The sequence below is a fragment of the Drosophila suzukii genome, unplaced genomic scaffold (genome assembly GCF_043229965.1).
Source record: "Drosophila suzukii unplaced genomic scaffold, CBGP_Dsuzu_IsoJpt1.0 scf_11, whole genome shotgun sequence".
In the NCBI taxonomy this organism is placed as follows: Eukaryota; Metazoa; Arthropoda; class Insecta; order Diptera; family Drosophilidae; genus Drosophila; species Drosophila suzukii.
Window position 1 is genome coordinate 418881 of NW_027255898.1, and position 19972 is coordinate 438852.

The 19972-nt window shown below is 46.7% G+C and overlaps 1 protein-coding gene and 1 non-coding gene across 2 annotated transcripts in view; both read right to left on the minus strand.

Annotated features, from left to right (window-relative positions):
* Positions 1 to 17191: 17191 nt before the first annotated feature.
* On the minus strand, positions 17192 to 17264 carry TRNAK-CUU (transfer RNA lysine (anticodon CUU)). The gene has a single exon. It is a non-coding gene; the product is annotated as a tRNA-Lys (tRNA).
* Positions 17265 to 17341: 77 nt separating this feature from the next.
* LOC139354623 (protein enabled homolog) overlaps positions 17342 to 19972 on the minus strand; it is a 260938-nt gene continuing 258307 nt past the window's right edge. Inside the window, exon 2 of the mRNA XM_070998879.1 lies at positions 17342 to 19379. Within this exon, the coding sequence (XP_070854980.1) occupies positions 18646 to 19071 (426 nt within the window). The 5' untranslated portion in view covers positions 19072 to 19379 and the 3' untranslated portion in view covers positions 17342 to 18645. The remainder of the gene's footprint in view (positions 19380 to 19972) is intronic.

Below are 19972 nucleotides of genomic sequence, written 5' to 3' on the forward strand. Positions count from 1 at the left end.
CGTCCTATTCAACGCAAGTTTCCGTACAAAAAGTTCCTCCTAAGAATACTCCATCCGAATATTGGGTTCCATACCCCGCCTTGGATGGCAGACGTACTCGAGGTATTAAATCCTACCAATGCCGAGTCTGCCAAAAGATCCATCCTCTACGGAAATGCCACCACTTTCTACGGCTAAGCCCCCAGAATCGGCTTCAGGAAGTACATATCCAGAAGTACTGCTCCAATTGCTTGGCTCACAATCATTCCAAGGACTCCTGCCGCAGTGGTCATCACTGCCACAAGTGTGGAAAGGCCCACCACACTCTCCTACATACGGACGACCGATCTATACTTCCAGCATATTCCTGAGCCTACAATCCTGAGTTTCTTGCTACGGGTGTCCTCGCAAGGGGGGGGGAGAATGTTCACGCCAAAAGGGCATTTCATTTCAGGAGGCAGTGTCGAGCGGCAGTTTTATCCAGATGTCTACATCTCGCGCGCTCGCACTGCCGTCCGCTCTCCCTCTCCATCTCTCCCCTAAGTCTCCGCTCTGCTCTGGAGCGCTTAAGTTAAGTTAGGCTTAAGCAGTTCATGTTTCAAAGTGTACTAATAAACACCTACGCACGTCGCGTAAAAACCCAAAACTACCCGCGTATTTTTATGCGTACCACTCGATCTTGGGGCTTCAATTATTTCATCGATCAAGCCGCACCGCCCCAACAGATATATAAATCTTAGAGGAACATGTTCGATTATGTTGGGGGAAGATGTATCCTGTGATTGTAAAATAAATTGTTCACAAGTTGTCTAAAAGCTGTGTAGAAGCTGCTTTGATAAACAATTTTTATTCATAATGACAGATATTAAGAATATATAATAATATCATCCACTTTACCTAGTATATTGTTAAAGTAAAACAATTCGATTTTCCATGTTCTTTCATCTTATGTAGGTATAATAAATGTAATCTTAACTACGATAGCTACCCTTACATCCCATAACTATAGTTATTAGCCACAATAAAATGTATAGAAAGTACAATGTCAAAAAACAATTAAAACTAACTATAATTGGGAAAGAAATTGAAATCGCTCCGGCGTAATACAGTAAAAAACAAAAAACACTGTGATTATCCCATTTTCTATCAACATAACAAATGTGTATACTCACACCTAAATGACCAATTGTACCCTTTGTTCAAAATGTCTGTGACTTTCACTTATAAATTTGTCACCGATAATTTAAATCCCATTAAGCAAACCACCCGTTGCTAACCGTGCCATAACCCCAGAGTCAAGTTGGTTACCTAAAATAAACACAGGTGGTAATGTAAAGGATTGCTAAAATGCCTCGACGCAGGCGCAAAGGTCAAGGTAATGGAAAAAATTCATGGAATATAATCCCTTCAAAAAAGAGGTCATAAAAAATATAATAAGGAAAGTATTTTTTATTTGCGAACCATTTGTAACTGTTACCAACAACACAAATAGTTATGTTACAAGGGGCTTCGAAAATGCCTCGACAAAGGCGCGTTGGGACCTGGTAATATCTGTTTTTTGTACTTTATATATATTTCGTTTATTTATTATTTTTTATTTTTATAACTATTTTATTTATTTATTTTTTTGTTTTCTATTTGCTTAATTTCCCTTAGAATGAAAATCGGCGAATTGTGCCTTCTTCCGGGAAGAGTGGCTCCTCCGCCTCTCTCTCAGCCGCCTGCTGTCTCCGCTCCTCGGTCGGGAATAAGGCCATACCTGATGACTCCGGGAATCATTTAAAACTCGTTCCTACTCTCCGGCGTGTTCTTGCATATCCTAGCCTTCGAGCCCTTGTGATGCTCCTGTCAATTCCCCCGGAGCACCCTCGTTGCTCCATCGATGCTCCCTCGACGCTTTTAACTCCATTGAGTTTCTACAGCCCTGGTCGTCCTCCTCGTAGCAACTTCAAATCTCCCGCGCCGATGCTCCATCTGCTCCCACTGGGACGTCAATACTCATCGGCTATCGATCACCAGCTCGCTGCTCATTGCTGCATCCTACTCCTTTCCGTGGTTCCTCCGTTCGGTCACAACATCCGTGCGTGATCGATGTTTAAATGACTATCGATATCGACGCTAAAGGTTGCCACCTGCCCGTTGCAATAATTTCACCTTTTGCCGATATATCCAATTTGCGAGTGCTCATCGATCGCACTATCGTCCAGTGCCAATCGATCGCCGATCGAGGCGCCCCCTTCCCTGGCTCATGGTAATTTTGAAACTTTCATAGGTATGATATCGCATTTCTTTGACTCCTTTATATCTCAACCTTTCTCTCTCCTTTCAATATCTCTCGGCCTTCAATCGTCCTCAGCCGGCTAAACCTGGCTCCACGCTGGCAACACTTGAGAGCGGGTGCGGAGAGGTCTTCGCATTTGCTTCGCAGCAGGTAAGTACTGTGGTGCTTGTTTTTCTGCTTCCTGCATTAAACCCCTTTGCATTTCAGGTTGCTGGAGCTGCCCTTTATGCCCCTCTCTTCTCACCCGTGTTCCCAGCCGCGTTATGAATACCTTAGTGCTGTCTTATTGTGTTTTTCGTTCATTTCAGCAGTTAATTGCTTATTTCTGCCGTAATCCATTTATTAGAAGAGTTAGTTTTTTATTAACTAACCCATAATATTCCATTATGGACAGTTTCCCTTGACTTAGCATTCCTGAGTCTTGTTCAATTATATGGGTTGGACAGTGACAAACGTCCACACCTTGCCATTATCGCGTCAAAATTTAATACTGTCCCATTGTGTGATAGGGCATCGTTTGCTGTACCAGTTATTTTGTTTCTCAAGATTGACATTGCAGAAATGAATCTTTTGCTACCTCTAGCATATTGCCCCATGGCAATTCTCCTTTAAATTCCCTGACTGATTTGATAATTTCGAATGAAGTTTCACATTTAATATTTGGGTCAATCCCTTCTACTTGAAAATCGTCAATTTTTTTATATTTTGATCTTATTTCTTAATGGATTTAACTCATTATTTACAATATGTGCAATAAAATCGCTCACTTGGTTATTAGCTTGGCTGCTAGAAGCCATTGCAGGTTAAGGTAGAGGCATGGTGAGAATTCTTTCAAAATCATTAATTAAGTCTTCCACCTTGTTTGATTTTATTTAAAAATGTTGTTTCTTATAGTACATAAATAAAATATACAAAAATAAACAGTATACGCTCACTAATTGTCTTCTTTTCTTCCTGGGATTAATATGAGGTCTTCTGTCTTCCTGCTGGGGTCGTCCTTCTTGATTGTTTTTAGCGAGGGGTGGCCCTCAGCTCTTCCTTCAATTTATTTTTGTGGTTGTTAATTTTTTGCGTGGGATTGCCCTCAGCTGTTCCTTCCGTTTGTTTTCTGATTCTCACTATTTAGCGAGGGATTGCTTTCAGCTCTTCCTTCTTGTTGAATATGTGTTGTTGGATTTGTAATTGTATTTGGCTTTTCTTTCTCAGTTGATATTTTTTGTATCAACTTTCACTTTAACAGTTTTACAATTTTTGTTTAGTTTTGTGAATTATTTTTTTGAGACCGTTTTGATTTTTTTGTTGAACAGCAGGTTTATTATGCCGATTATTAATTAGCGGATTGTTGTAAGCAATGGGGATTATTTCATTTATTAATTTCCTTCTTTGTTTTCAACGCGAACTTTTTTCGGTTGGTTAGGTTTTTAGTTCCTGTTTACTTAAAAACCGTTCGGAATTTATTTTAAAGCTTTTAATTAGAACAATTTAAGCGTGGCCCCACGTTAAGCGCCAATTAATTATTTCACTTGCGAATAATTAAAAAAAAATTTTTTTTTTTTATTCACTAAGTTACAACTTTACAACTTTTCCTTAATACCGACTTTTATTCTACTATTCACAATTATTCTTCTGTTGAACCGATCTTCTCGGATGCAAAAACGGACTGCCTGGCCAAGGGCCGATAATCTGATAAACAAACCTCGGTTTAAGAGAATTGGGGAACTCATTAAGAGTTGGACAAGTGTTGTACTCAAGGACTAATTCTCTACTCAATTGCCAAACGGATTACGCTGCAGTTTTGTTGCTCGCCGGGTGTTGACCGGATGCTTGTGTTTACATTAGCTGGACCCAGCTTAGTTTATGTTAGGAGGACTGCGGCGCAATTGAAACCTAATAATGAACTTCGATTGAAGTGGGGGAGCTAATTGAGATTCTGTGGGAACGCTCAGTAAGGGGATCCCAGCTAAGAATTGTTTATAGGAAATTGTTTACGACTTGGGTAAGGCGGGTGGGCGCTCGAGCTGGAAAGCGTTCTCAGCTAAGAATTGTATATGAAGAGTTTGTTTATAAATTGGGTAAAGAGGCTGGGATCATGAGCTGGATGACTTGTATAATTAATGGAATATATCACAAATGGCGAAATTTGCAACACAATCAAATACAACACAAATCCCAATCGGAGAAGCTCCAATTCCGAGAATAGAAGGTCAGCATTTACATATTGATATTTTTTACGCGCAAAATCTAAAGTTTTTAACTTGCATCGATTCTTACTCTAAATACGTCGTTGTAAAGGTAATTAGTAACAAAAAGAACATTGAATCAAAAGTGTATGAAATACTTCAAACATTTCCACTAGCAAAAAACATTATGAATGATAATGAGCCGAATTTCAAAAAGGCACAGTTTAAATCTTTCTTACAACGGTCTGGAATATCAATACATTATTCAGACCTCAGACATAGTTTGTCTAATGCACAAGTCGAAAGAGTCCATTCAACCTTAATGGAGATAGCTCGTTGTATTAAAGGCGAGTACCGCCTCCTAGATTATTCTGAAATTATTATAAGAGCAGCCAAAAATTACAACTTAACAATTCACTTGTTAACAAAATTAACCACAGTGACTTATCAGTAAAATTACAGATGGCACAAACTAAAATGTTAGGTTATCAAAATAAAAATAAATTTGAAAAGAATTATCACGTAGGAGAAGTAGGATACGAGAAAAGATTCGGAGAAAGAAACAAAGTAGGCCCAAGGTTCAAAAAACAAATCGTTCAGGATGCTGGGATGCCGTACTCCTCCTCAGCGTAAACTGCCTGTAATAGCTCCTCGCAGGTGGTCATCTCGTCTAGGTCGGGGATTTCCACTTGCACCGTGTCCTCCAGCATAGCCACTTCGGCTTTCTCGCTGAAGGCGGACTTGATGGCTGTATGCAGTTTCTGCGTGGCTGGGTGTGAGGGTTTCTGCGTCTTGAGTAGCAGACTCCCATTGGCTGACCTGCGTATGCCTTGCACAGCATCCTTATGCCCATGAAGGGTAGGCTCGGTTTTGACCAGCTTGAGCATGTCTGCTTACGATCCTTCGCTGCATTTGAAGAGGATAGCGTCAGAGCGCTGATTCCTGCGCTTCGCGGTGCGGCCCACGTGGTCTTCGCTTTCCCCAATACTCGCTGCAGTCTCGTATGGGTAAATGTGTGTCTGTGTGTAAATGCGTAGATTTGCGTATTTGTTCATTCAAACGTATGTATTGTAACGAACTGATTTTTGTGATCTGCTCGCTACGATATTCGTGCGGCTAGCTAGGTAGATTGTGTGTTCGTCCCACCAAATTTATATAAACGTGACCGCCCAGTAGCTCTGTGAGAAAGCACAGAACTCACGGGTTGATAGTGAAATTATTGCGGGTATGGCCTTGATATCGCCACTTGTGACCCTCGCCTCGTTGTCTCGGTTCTCCAGTTCTGTAGCTCCCTGAAGATCCTTGAAGCTCCCTGAAGATGCTCGCTCGCTGCTCGTCCCTCGACTCGGTGACTCGGTGACTGCTTGTGACGACTCGGACTCTCGAGGGGGGTCAGTTGTGCGGGCTTAGGGACGCGTCACCGTTCTCAGACTAGGGTGAACTGATGCCGCGCTCTCAAGGATCACTCCTTTCGATACACCGCCTTCTGTCCCTTGCCCTGTCCTGGATGGTCCCACTGGGTTTTCTGCTCAGCCCGCGCGGCTAAACGCCAGGAAGCTGCCTTGCGCTTTACTTCGCTTCTACGCCTAGTGGAAACGAACGTTCCACCCTCGCCTCAGCCTTCTGTTCTGTGTTGCGTGGCTGTCGTGATGTGGAGGCTGGCTTGCTGCTGACAATGTCTTGCGTACTGCTCCTGGCTGTGCTGGCTGCGCGGCTGGACGTAGCATGGCTTTTGGTATTCGGGATTTCGGGCGTAAGCCGATCCAAGACTTCACGGGTGGAAACCGTAGGGCTCTCCACTCGAGACCGTACTGATCGACCGCTCTCCCTTCTGGCTTGTTATACTCGGGATTCTCCAGGCGTTACGCCAGGACCTAATCTTGCTCCTCGTAGGCTCCCACGGTGCTGCTTTTCCGACGACTCGACTTGTTGTAGCTCCCTTGAAGTTTATTTGAATGACTGACTGACTGTTTTGTGTCTCGACGGATCTTGACGGTTTGACTCCTTGTGATCGACTGATCCTGCTCCCAGCGCTGGGCCCACTTATATAGGGATTCTGGTACCGTTAATTCTTGGCATCTGGCACGGCATCACTTCAGGGTCCAAAGTCTGCGGTTTTACCGTTCGACCTTTCGCCCTCTGCACACGGGCCCACGCTAGGTTGCTAAGCGCGGCGATCTACCCCTTAACCCTTCACTCTTTCTCTCCAAGCTCTCTTTCCTCGTAATCTCTAAACTTTCTTGAGCCGAATTCTCCAAGCTCTTGAATTAGTTCTCCAAACTCTCTGAATTCTCCAAACTGTCTCTTCCCGCAGTGCCGTTACTACGCGTATTCGCAGCGTATCTTGTAAGCGGCCGGGCATCTGTTGCTGCTGCTGCTGCTGCTGAGATTTGTGGGGAGTTATTCAACTCCTCACACTCCCCCCTTACTCCGGGAATCATTTAAAACTCGTTTCTACTCTCCGGCGTGTTCTTGCATATCCTAGCCTTCGAGCCCTTGTGATGCTCCTGTCAATTCCCCCGGAGCACCCTCGTCGCTCCATCGATGCTCCCTCGACGCTTTTAACTCCATTGAGTTTCTACAGCCCTGGTCGTCCTCCTCGTAGCAACTTCAAATCTCCCGCGCCGATCCTCCATCTGTTCCCACTGGGACGTCAATACTCATCGGCTATCGATCACCAGCTCGCTGCTCATTGCTGCATCCTACTCCTTTCCGTGGTTCCTCCGTTCGGTCACAACATCCGTGCGTGATCGATGTTTAAATGACTATCGATATCGACGCTAAAGGTTGCCACCTGCCCGTTGCAATAATTTCACCTTTTGCCGATATATCCAATTTGCGAGTGCTCATCGATCGCACTATCGTCCAGTGCCAATCGATCGCCGATCGAGGCGCCCCCTTCCCTGGCTCATGGTAATTTTGAAACTTTCATAGGTATGATATCGCATTTCTTTGACTCCTTTATATCTCAACCTTTCTCTCTCCTTTCAATATCTCTCGGCCTTCAATCGTCCTCAGCCGGCTAAACCTGGCTCCACGCTGGCAACACTTGAGAGCGGGTGCGGAGAGGTCTTCGCATTTGCTTCGCAGCAGGTAAGTACTGTGGTGCTTGTTTTTCTGCTTCCTGCATTAAACCCCTTTGCATTTCAGGTTGCTGGAGCTGCCAGCCGCGTTCCCCGCCCTATGCCGGTCTCAAACTTTGTTTGGGTTTTTTCCCTGACTCGGAACGCGCGCCCACCTCTCCATACGCGCACGCTGCGCCTGCCTCCCAGGACAAGAGCCTCTCTGACCGCCGGTGCCTCCGCGATCCCCTCGGCCCACTTGTGCTCCGCGATCTCTCGCCATCGCTGACCCTCCGCCGCGGCTCCCGTCTGCCGCGGGTCCTGGGGTCCAGCGTGCTCACCCGGGGACCTCTCTCATCCCAGATTCGGTGTTCCTCCGCCGCCGCCGTCTCCGCGGGTCCCTCCGGCCTGGTCCAGGCGACCGTCTGCTGCCGCCACCTCGTTGCTCGTGTTGCTCCTGCGGTGGTGGTTGCTAGGGTTGTTGCTGCTGTCGTTGCTCCGGTAGTTGCGCCGTGGGTGGTCGTGCTGGTGTCCACTGCGTTGATCCCTTGTACCGTGGTGTGGGCGGGATTTCGGGCAGCCACCGCGGAGGTGAGGCCGTCCAATCTTCTGCCACTTCTGGCGGCGGGATACCTCGGGCACATAGGTTTTCCCACAGCTTCTGCTTCTCCACCCGGCCGCCCGCAGTTGGGCCTGCCACTCCGACTCCTCCATCTCCTTTAGCAGCCGCTCCTCGCAGCCGCTGCCACGGACTCGGCATGGCTACCGGGAGCCTGCTGGTCCTGGGGCGGCTCCTTGCTAACCCATTCGACCTCCGCCGCGACAGTCGGGATGCGGCCGTCGGCCCGGTTGACGGCCCTTTGAAGCCGCAAGCGCCGCTGCTCCACCAGCGAATCCTCCACAAACTCGACTTCGCTGTCGGATCTGATGACCGGCTCGGGAACGCCCGGCCCGGAGATCCGCTGCGATGTATGCGTAGGCCGGGCTACCGACCATCCTGGCCCCGGGCTGGATCCTCCGGACGGCTGGTGGGCAGCCATCATCTTGCGCGCTTGAATGTCCATTTGAAGCCTGTGTGCTTGTCGTTCTCGTATTTCCTTGGACTCTCTTGCAGTATCCTTTAAGAATCCTTGGAGTTATTCTTGGTCTCCTTCTGTAGTATCCTTTGAGAATCCTTGGATCTGTCCTTGGACAGTTTTCTTAGTATTCCTTGAGAATCCTTTGAGTTATCTTTGGAGTGTGTTCGTAGTATCCATTGAGGATCCTTGGAGTTATCCTTGGACTCTCTTGTAGTATCCTTTGAGAATCCTTGGAGTTATCCTTGGACTCCTTTCGTGGTATTCTTTAAGAATCCCTGGAGTTATCCTTGGAGTTTCAATGTTGCTTTGCTCGCTTGTGTTTTTCGTTTGTTGCTGTTTCAGCTCGCGTGGATCGTCCGCTCTTTCTTTGTGTTTACGTGACGTATTTTGCAGATTACTGGTGACGCAAAACCCATTACTTGGTATGGTCCGTCGTATCTTGGAGTTAATTTTGCTGCGAACTCTTCCGCCGCTTTTGATAAATGGTGTTCCTTGGCCGACACGACGTCACCCACAGCTGGCGTCCGTTGCCTCCTCCTTAGTTTACAATGCCTAGCATGATCCTGGGAGGCTCTCTCCAGATTCCGCCTTACAATCTCGAACATTTCCCTGAGTTTGTTGGCCTTCTCCTCCAGGGTCTCAGTCGGTCGTCCGGTCCCTACGGTCTCTGTGTCGTATAGGGCGCTCGGTAGTCTTGGTTCTAGGCCTTGGCTAATGAACTACGGTGTGTAACCTGCGCTATCATTGTCTTTACCGTCCTATTTGCTCTCATATACTGTGTTTATGCGATGCCGAATTCACGCTTTCATTTCGCGATTTCAGCCGATCCGTGTGAATGAATTCGTCAACACACGAAAGTTGACTATGTATTCAATTAAACTACACTGGCTTGCACACACTTTATCTTTAATACAAACAAGATTATTTCGTGCGAATCGAAAAAAAATAATCGTTTTTATAATAGCTAACACCTTTTTCCACCGGTCCGGCATCTCCGTCAGCTGATATTGATAAAAAGCATGAACTCGGCTGTGTCGCATAAACAGGAGCAAATTGTATTTCACGCTTTTAAGAAATCATGAAATCCTTAGCATAAACATAGTATCAGTCGGGTTCTCCTGTGGGGTGTATGGAACTGTGAACTGTTGCTTGGTTCCCATTTCGGCCAGGAAACTCTTGAAACTCTTTTGCTGGCAAACTGTACTCCGTTGTCCGTTATGACTACTTTTGGGACCCCATACCTCGCGATTATGCGTTCCCTGAAAGCTTTTTTATAGGGATTCGGCCGTCGCGCTTCGCAGTGGCACCATTTCAGTCCATTTGGAGAACCGGTCTATCACTACCAGCAGCATTTGGTTTCCGTGCTTTGAACCCGGCAGGGGACCGACGAATCCTCAAATACCGTAGCCGGCATCGCACAGACGATTGCCAAGCACTCCTTCTCGGTCGTTGAGTAATTCTTCTCAGCGCCGTTGAGCGTTCGGCTTGAGTAAGAGATTATCTTTTTGCCTCGTTCAGTTTTCTGGGTCAAGTGTGCCCCGATGCCGTAGTCGCTCGCGTCAGTTTGCAAAATGTTTGTCGAAGTCCGGACACGCCAGTACGGGCTCTGCAACGAGTCTTGCCTTCACCTCTTCGAACTCCGTCTGATGTTCCTATTTCCACACCCACTTATTGCCCTTGCGTAACAGATCGTTGAGAGGTTTGACTACTTTTGCGAAGTCAGGTACAAACCGTCTGTACCAGGTACAAACCAAGGTACTGTCGAAGCTCTCTTTCTGTTGATGGTGGATCTAGTTCGGCAATGGCTGCTACCTTTTCCAGATCCGTGCCTATTCCTTCTCTAGTAACTCGCTGGCCAATGGCATTACTCTCCACTACAATATGTCTTTCCCCGGCACTGTAAGCGCCGTGTACTGCCTGCTGTCTTCTTTCAGTGGGATTTGCCAGTACCCATCCTTTAGGTCCAAGATGCTGATGTACCGTGCTTCCCTCAGTTGGTCGAGCATATAATTAATTCGTGGCATCCGGTAGGAATCCTTTATAGACTATATACTCTGGCCATCCCTTGTGTCGATTCCTGGCCGGTATTATTATTTCGTGTCCGTTGGTGTCGCGCCCAGTGTTTGTTGGCTGCATCTGCTGCTGTTGTGGTGGTGTCCATTGGCCTCCGTGTGGTGCGCCTGTTGCCTGCTGCCGTGGGACTCGATTAGGTGGCGACCACTGGTCATTTCCCCGTGTCTCCTGGGTGCCTGTTTCTTCGCATCTTCTGCATGTTACCTGCGTTGGTGATGCCGACTTGGTCTTCGAGAATTTGTTTTCGTGCGTGAACGCTTCCCGTACCTTTTCGAGTACTTCGCACTCATCTGCTAATATCATCAGTGTGTCCAGGTCCGCCCTTTGGAAGATCCTTAGACTTGGGGTGCAGTTTTCCTTGTTGATCCTTAGGGTATCTTTCGCAGAATAATAAAGTGGCCTCGTTATAGTCTGCATGTCGATCATGTAGTCTTTGAACGACTCGCTGAAGCCTTGTTTCCCTTGCCTGACCTGATTCGCCAGCCTGGTGAAGAAGTCTCTCGGCAGAAAGTACGTGTGGAAGCTATCTATGAACTCCGCCCAGATTTTCCGTTGTTTGTTGTTTGCACAGTCTGACTGAATGGGTCTCGAGATCAGCGCTGTTATTTTCCTGTCTTGGCTTAACTCTCTCCTGTGTGCCTCTTTTTGTACGTTGTCAACGATCAGGCTTGCCACAGCTCGGCCCAGATGTCGACGAGTTGTGTGTCATTATCCGTTTCTGAGTAATACTCAGATAATGCCTTTTGCATGTCTTCTAATCTGCCGAAGTCAGTAGTTGGGAAACGCGGATTCTGGGACAATTAGCATATTAATGGCCCCCGCCCCCCTCCCCCCACCTCATTTACGTATGCGGGTTCTGGGACAATTAGCATAATCCAAAAAATTAACTGATTTTAATGGACCTAGAAGTCATAAAAATGTCACGATCATGTATATAAAGAGTAAAATTAATTGCCCCCATCGCCCCCACATCCCCATGTGACAATATTGATCATGTATCATTCCCCTCATTATGTGCAATTAATAGTCAGGTGAGAAAGGTGCACGTGAGAAATGTCGCACAACCATAGTATCCAAAGGTTGTTATCTTAGAGGAACATATCCGATCATTTTGGGGAAAGGTGTGATCACGTACCCTTTTGCCTCATTATCACAGGTGTTGCTGTGCACGTGTGAAAGGTCGCACACCCAAAGTATTCAAAGATGGTTATCTTAGAGGAACATGTCAGATCATGTTGGGGAATAATGTTTCCTATGATTATAAAACTAATTTAGACACCAAAAGTACCCCAATAAAATAAATCTCACAAGTTAATGATTCTCAGATGTGGAATATTTTCAAATACACATTTTTGTTTCCGCCCCAGAATGTTTAACTGGTAAGTTGTCTAAGATTCTCTCCTTTCCACAAATCGATCATAAACATGTCATGGATTCGAGCAAGAGCTACCCGAACATGCGCACCTGTCAATTACCTGACCGCAATAAAAGAGACACATGCACATTGACAAGATCATGGGCCTCACGCCAACGACCTCACGCCTGTCTGGTAGCTCTAATACGTTCCCATAATAGGGCTTGAAATCACGACCGCGCAACAACTCGCAAGTAGCCGACATATCTCAGTCAAGGAAATATTTTCCATTCTCCGTACCTGTAATTTTAACTCGAAATAAAAAGTCAGAAGTTTATTTTTTAGCATAATAACACATTTATTCATTGATTTTGGTATTGCGAACATTTTTGTTATATATAGAAATTAATTTTCTGCTTTGATTCCGACGATTTGCATAGAAGAAGCAGGCGCACGTTTCCGACGTCATTTCTGGATTACAAAATGTAAAGTGTTCACCATAATTCGTAGTTTTGAGATCATGTCCACCTCGATTCATAAACATAGTTTTAGTGATTAGAAGGTATTGACAATGCTGACCAATTATCTCTCCTTTAAATGGTTCAATAAATTGGTCAATTTCCTCATGTAACTTTACACATCTTTACACATCTAGTCTCAACTTTAAAATGATGTATAACAATTATTTTATTGTTTTGGAGCTACTTTTAAAAAATGTCAAAATAATGTATGCATTCTTTAGAGCACAAACCCCGCCCTTGAGGTGTGTTTCACAATAGGGAAACCGGTTTTCTTTTAAACCTGTTTAATGACGGACAGCCCATTTCCTCGATATTAATGAGCTGACGACTCCCAAAAAACTTCTGTAGAAATCGTTTCTTTTCCACACCCTTACAAATTATTTGTTTTCCGCTTGTAATTATCCTTAGTTTGTAGAAAACTGATCTCTCCATCGTTCCAAAAAATTTTGTGATGTGTATTGGTTAACCAAATTGCAGTCTTTTGAGATTTTGTATTTAGCAAAGTAAAATCATATGGTGGTTCTATTAAAAAACAAGAAAGAACGCTATAGTCGAGTACCTCGACTATCAGATACCCGTTACTCAGCTAAATGGAGATATGCAAGCAGCAAAGCGAGATTAAAATGCGCCACCTACCGGCGGTATACAGATTTAAGCGTTATGGGCGTTAGAGTGGGCGTGGCAAATTTTTTTTGGATCAATCGATAGGTATCGACGAGACCAATACATTTCAGTTAAAATTTTTTATCTAGCTTAAAAATTGTGGGCGTCACAGGTTTTTGCGGTTTGTGGGCGTTAAAGTGGGCGTGGCAAACTTTTTTTTTAATCAATCGATAGGTATTGATGAGAACAATACATTTCAGTTAAAATTTTTATTCTAGCATCAAAACTGTAGGAGCCACAGTTTTGGGCGGTTTGTGGGCGTTGGAGTGGGCGTGGCACATTGCTGAAACAAACTTGCGCTGCGTAAGAAGCTCAGGAATCTGCACGCCAAATCTCAATAGCCTAGCTCCCATAGTTTCCGAGATCTCAGCGTTCATCCGGACGGACAGACAGACGGACAGACGGACAGACGGACATGGCTAGATCGACTCGGCTAGTGATCCTGATCAAGAATATATATACTTTGTGGGGTCGGAAACGCTTCCTTCATCCTGTTACATACTTTCCGACGAATCTTGTATACCCTTTTACTCTACGAGTAACGGGTATAACTATTATACAAGTTTGGATCTTTTTCGAATACAATTCCAATTCCTTTAGAATAAAATTATTATTATTATCATAGAAACCTTAAACATCAATCGAAACAGTATCTTTCAACATTTTTCTAATGTTGAACAACTCGTTGTACTAATCCGTTTAATGGGTTATATACAACTAAACGGTCTTGTATGAGGAGACAGTAAGCTTGGGTATTTTCGTGACTTGGTGTCTTCAGTTCTATTGAAATTCTCACATCAATAGGACCAGTTTTCACTGATTCGCTTTGATATGAAAGATCAACCACAATAATAGGGGCCTTCAATTTAAATTCATTTGGGGTCAAAAATGGTTGTGATTCACGATTATAGAAGCTAGATTGATATCTTGTATACATTTCATATAGGTGAGCATACTGATTCTTACTAAAATCAACATTCAGTTTATCATATGGTTATGATTCAGAGTTCAAATGAACTTTCAAGTTTGATAAATTATTTGTGATAACTTCTCCATTTAGTGTAAATCCAATTATTACAAATCTCGGTTTTTTCGCGGTTAGCCGACAATTTCTCAATGCAGCTGTGTTGACTCCCATACCCCTATTTTGGGTTAGCATATGAATGCCAACTCCGGAATGCTATTGGTAGGCCTACACCACTTTCGTGATTTCCAGTTTAAAAGTTTGTTCATTTCTGCTTTGTTCTAACACATCGCCAAGATTCTTAGTTAGCATCAACACTAGTTCATGTTTACATTTTAACAAAACTTTTTTATAATCCTCAGCAAATCTAAACAAAATGGGGTCCCGTAGAAATTTCGTCTCCACTGCTCCATCCAGAATTTAATAGATTTTGACTTTGAAGAGTATCCAGAGATATAAAATATTTTAGGGTAGTACTCATATTGATGGACATGGACTTGATACATTGGACACGTTGTATTTAGTTGTTACCTAGCAGTATTTTGATGCTTACTTTCTCTTTAGTCTTGTTTTTGGGATGATTACTTTTTGTATAGTATCTGTAAAGCACTTGGTTTTAGATGGTAACTCACTGTTAACAAGTGTTATGAGTTGGTATAGTTTCTGGTCAAAAATTATCAAAGCATACAAACCAACTTACCGTGAACTATAATTACCTGACCATCATTAAAGTCACATGCCCAAGACCTAAGGAGCAGGCCGGCTGATAAGATAAGACCATTGATAAGGGATGATGTTTCGACCGTGCACCAACTCGGAAGTAGCCGACGTACCTCATTGAACAAAATACTTTCCCTTCATCCGTATTTGTATTTTTAATTACAGTCAGAATGAAATTTAACAGGATCATTTATTATTATTTTATTTATTTTATTATTGTAAACATATTTCATTTAATTCATAATTAAATATATATTATATATATTTTTATATAATTAATTATTTATTATAATTAATAAATATATGGGTTGTTAACCTACGTTCCAAACGCATATTTTCGCTTGGTTCCCATAGATAGATGTAAAATTGTTCTCACAATTTCATATTTCTCAGGTGTTGAATTATTTTTAAAGCATTCATTTGTTCAGTCATCAATTTTATATTATTTTGTTTATTTTATTATTGTAAACATATTTCATTTAATTCATTGTGAGGAGTTGAATAACTCCCCACAAATAGAAGCAGCAGCAGATGGCCGGCCGCTTACCAGATACGCGGCGAATTCACGTAGTAACGGCGCGGCGGGGAGATCGAGAGAGTTTGGAGACCAACGAAGGAGAGCGAGAGAGTTTGGAGACCAATGAAGGAGAGCGAGAGAGATTGGAGACCAAGGATGGAGAGCGAGAGAGTTTGGAGACCAATGAAGGAGAGCGAGAGAGGTTGGAGACCAAGGATGGAGATCGAGAGAGAAAGGAGACTTCGCGGGCAGAGCAAGAGTGCCGTATGCAGAAGGGGATAACGGAACTCCTCTGGACTTTGGACTCTCCCGTGAACTTTGGACCGGGAGAGGAAGTGTTACATCTCGGCAGTGGAGCGGCACACAGGCGTGCCACAAGCGGCACGGGAATCAGCGGAACGGCAGCAGTGGGCGGAACATCCATTGGAAGCGGTACATAAAGGACAAGTGGGTCATCCAGGAGGCACGGACTTTGGACCCAGAGTGGAGAGATTCAGCGGGCCGTGCGCAAAAGGGAAATAACGGTTCCCGGAGGCCCTATATAAGGCCGCAGAGCGCTGGCAGCTGGATCAGTCGATCACAAGGAGTCAAACCGTCAAGATCACTCAGATACCAAAGTGAACAATCAAACAACCAGATAATCTACAAGGGAGCAGCAGCAAGTCGAGTCGCCAGAGAAGCAGCGCCGTGGGAGCCTACAAGGAGCGAGATTGCTACGTCGAGACGTTCGGGATTGGGATACCAGGAATCTCCGAATTGAGACGCAGGTAGCTGAGATCCAGAGGGCATCACACGGCTAGGTCAAGGCGGTCGGTTAATCCTGTCCACACAGTCCTGGCGTTACGCCTGGAAAGAGTATAACAAGCCAGAAGGGAGAGCGGTCGATCAGTAAGGTCTCGAGTGGAATTGTCCAGGAGAGCCCTACGGATTCGACTTGCGAGGTCCCGGAGCGGCGTGCCCGAACCACGAATATAACAAGCCAGAAGGGAGAGCGGTCGGTCGGTACGGTCTCGAGTGGAATTATCCAGGAGAGCCCTACGGATTCGACTTGCGAGGTCCCGGAGCGGCGTGCCCGAACCCCGAGTACCACAAGCCACACGGGAACGTCCCGGACAAAAAGCAAAAGGGTGAGGCTAGGGTGGAACGTTCGTTTACACTAGGCGTGGAAGCGAAGTAAGGCGCGAGGCAGCTTCCTGGCGTTACCGCCTTGACTGTCCGCGCGGGCTGAGCAGAAACCCCAGTGGGACCATCCGGGACAGAGCAAGGGACAGGCGGCGGTGTGTCGAAAGGAGCGATCCTGGAGAGCGCAGCTTCTGTTCACCCTAGTCTGAGAACGGTGACGCTTCCCTAAGCCCGTACGGCCGATACCCCTCGCGAGTCCGAGTCGTTACCAGCAGTCACCAAGTCACGCGTGAGAAGCGAACCGCGAGCGAGCATCTTCAGGGAGCTGCGAGGATCTTCAGGGAGCGGCGAGGATCTTCAGGGAGCTGCGAGTATCTTCAGGGAGCTACAGGACGGGAGCACCGAGTCATCAAGGCGAGAGGTCGTAGAGTCATCCAGGACCGGCGGAAGCACCGAAGGTCACAAGCAACGAGTCAAAGCCAACCAAGCGACTAAGACACTTGTAATAATATACCCGCAATAAAACCCAATACGAACCCGTGAATTCTATGCTTTCTCACTGAGCTACTGGGCGGTCACGTTAATATAAATTTGGTGGGACGAACACACAATATACTGAGCTAGCCGCACGAATCTCGTAGCGAGCAGACAATAAAAATCAGTTCGTTACATCTGGCGCCCAACGTGGGGCACGAACCCACGACCCTGAGATTAAGAGTCTCATGCTCTACCGACTGAGCTAGCCGGGCTAACCGTGGCCCCACGTTGGGCGCCAGATGTAACGAACTGATTTTTATTGTCTGCTCGCTACGAGATTCGTGCGGCTAGCTCAGTATATTGTGTGTTCGTCCCACCAAATTTATATTAACGTGACCGCCCAGTAGCTCAGTGAGAAAGCATAGAATTCACGGGTTCGTATTGGGTTTTATTGCGGGTATATTATTACAAGTGTCTTAGTCGCTTGGTTGGCTTTGACTCGTTGCTTGTGACCTTCGGTGCTTCCGCCGGTCCTGGATGACTCTACGACCTCTCGCCTTGATGACTCGGTGCTCCCGTCCTGTAGCTCCCTGAAGATACTCGCAGCTCCCTGAAGATCCTCGCCGCTCCCTGAAGATCCTCGCAGCTCCCTGAAGATGCTCGCTCGCGGTTCGCTTCTCACGCGTGACTTGGTGACTGCTGGTAACGACTCGGACTCGCGAGGGGTATCGGCCGTACGGGCTTAGGGAAGCGTCACCGTTCTCAGCCTAGGGTGAACAGAAGCTGCGCTCTCCAGGATCGCTCCTTTCGACACACCGCCGCCTGTCCCTTGCTCTGTCCCGGATGGTCCCACTGGGGTTTCTGCTCAGCCCGCGCGGACAGTCAAGGCGGTAACGCCAGGAAGCTGCCTCGCGCCTTACTTCGCTTCCACGCCTAGTGTAAACGAACGTTCCACCCTAGCCTCACCCTTTTGCTTTTTGTCCGGGACGTTCCCGTGTGGCTTGTGGTACTCGGGGTTCGGGCACGCCGCTCCGGGACCTCGCAAGTCGAATCCGTAGGGCTCTCCTGGATAATTCCACTCGAGACCGTACCGACCGACCGCTCTCCCTTCTGGCTTGTTATATTCGTGGTTCGGGCACGCCGCTCCGGGACCTCGCAAGTCGAATCCGTAGGGCTCTCCTGGACAATTCCACTCGAGACCTTACTGATCGACCGCTCTCCCTTCTGGCTTGTTATACTCTTTCCAGGCGTAACGCCAGGACTGTGTGGACAGGATTAACCGACCGCCTTGACCTAGCCGTGTGATGCCCTCTGGATCTCAGCTACCTGCGTCTCAATTCGGAGATTCCTGGTATCCCAATCCCGAACGTCTCGACGTAGCAATCTCGCTCCTTGTAGGCTCCCACGGCGCTGCTTCTCTGGCGACTCGACTTGCTGCTGCTCCCTTGTAGATTATCTGGTTGTTTGATTGTTCACTTTGGTATCTGAGTGATCTTGACGGTTTGACTCCTTGTGATCGACTGATCCAGCTGCCAGCGCTCTGCGGCCTTATATAGGGCCTCCAAGCACCGTTATTTCCCTTTCGCGCACGGCCCGCTGGATCTCTCCACTCTGGGTCCAAAGTTCATGCCTCCTGGATGACCCACTTGTCCTTTATGTACCGCTTCCAATAGATGTTCCGCCCAGTGCTGCCGTTCCGCTGATTCCCGTGCCGCTTGTGGCACGCCTGTGTGCCGCTCCACTGCCGAGATGTGGCACTTCCTCTCCCGGTCCAAAGTTCACGGGAGAGTCCAAAGTCCAGTGGAGTTCCGTTATCCCCTTCTGCATACGGCACTCTTGCTCTGCCCGCGAAGTCTCCATTCTCTCTCGATCTCCATCCTTGGTCTCCAATCTCTCTCGCTCTCCTTCATTGGTCTCCAAACTCTCTCGCTCTCCATCCTTGGTCTCCAATCTCTCTCGCTCTCCTTCATTGGTCTCCAAACTCTCTCGCTCTCCTTCGTTGGTCTCCAAACTCTCTCGATCTCCCCGCCGCGCCGTTACTACGCGAATTCGCCGCGTATCTGGTAAGCGGCCGGCCATCTGCTGCTGCTTCTATTTGTGGGGAGTTATTCAACTCCTCACATTCCCCCCTTACTTCGGGAAACATTTAAGACTGGTTCCTACTCTCCGGCGTTTCCTTGCTTATCCTAGCCTTTGAGTCCTTGTGATTCCCGCGGCGCTCCCTCGTTGCTCCCTCGATGCTCCCTCGACGCTCCTAACTCCCTTGAGTTTTTACAGCGGGGTCATCCTCCTCGTAGCAACTTTAAATCTCCCGCGCCGATATTTCCTGTGTTCCCACTGGGACATCGATACTCCTGGGCTATCGATCCCCAGCTCGCTGCTCATTGCTGCGTCTCACTCCTTTCCGTGTTTCCTCCGCCTGGTCACACCATTCGTGCCCTGGCCAGGGAAGGGGGCGCCTCGATAGGCGATCGATTGGCACTGGACGATAGTGCGATCGATGGGTACACGTCAAATGGTAATATCGGCCAAAGGTGGAAGTATCGCAACGAGCAGGTGGCAACGCCGCACCGTCGATAGCGAATAAATATCGATCACGCACGAATGGTGTGACCAGGCGGAGGAAACACGGAAAGGAGTGAGACGCAGCAATGAGCAGCGAGCTGGGGATCGATAGCCCAGGAGTATCGATGTCCCAGTGGGAACACAGGAAATATCGGCGCGGGAGATTTAAAGTTGCTACGAGGAGGATGACCCCCGCTGTAGAAACTCAAGGGAGTTAGGAGCGTCGAGGGAGCATCGAGGGAGCAACGAGGGAGCGCCGCGGGAATCACAAGGACTCAAAGGCTAGGATAAGCAAGGAAACGCCGGAGAGTAGGAACCAGTCTTAAATGTTTCCCGAAGTAAGGGGGGAATGTGAGGAGTTGAATAACTCCCCACAAATAGAAGCAGCAGCAGATGGCCGGCCGCTTACCAGATA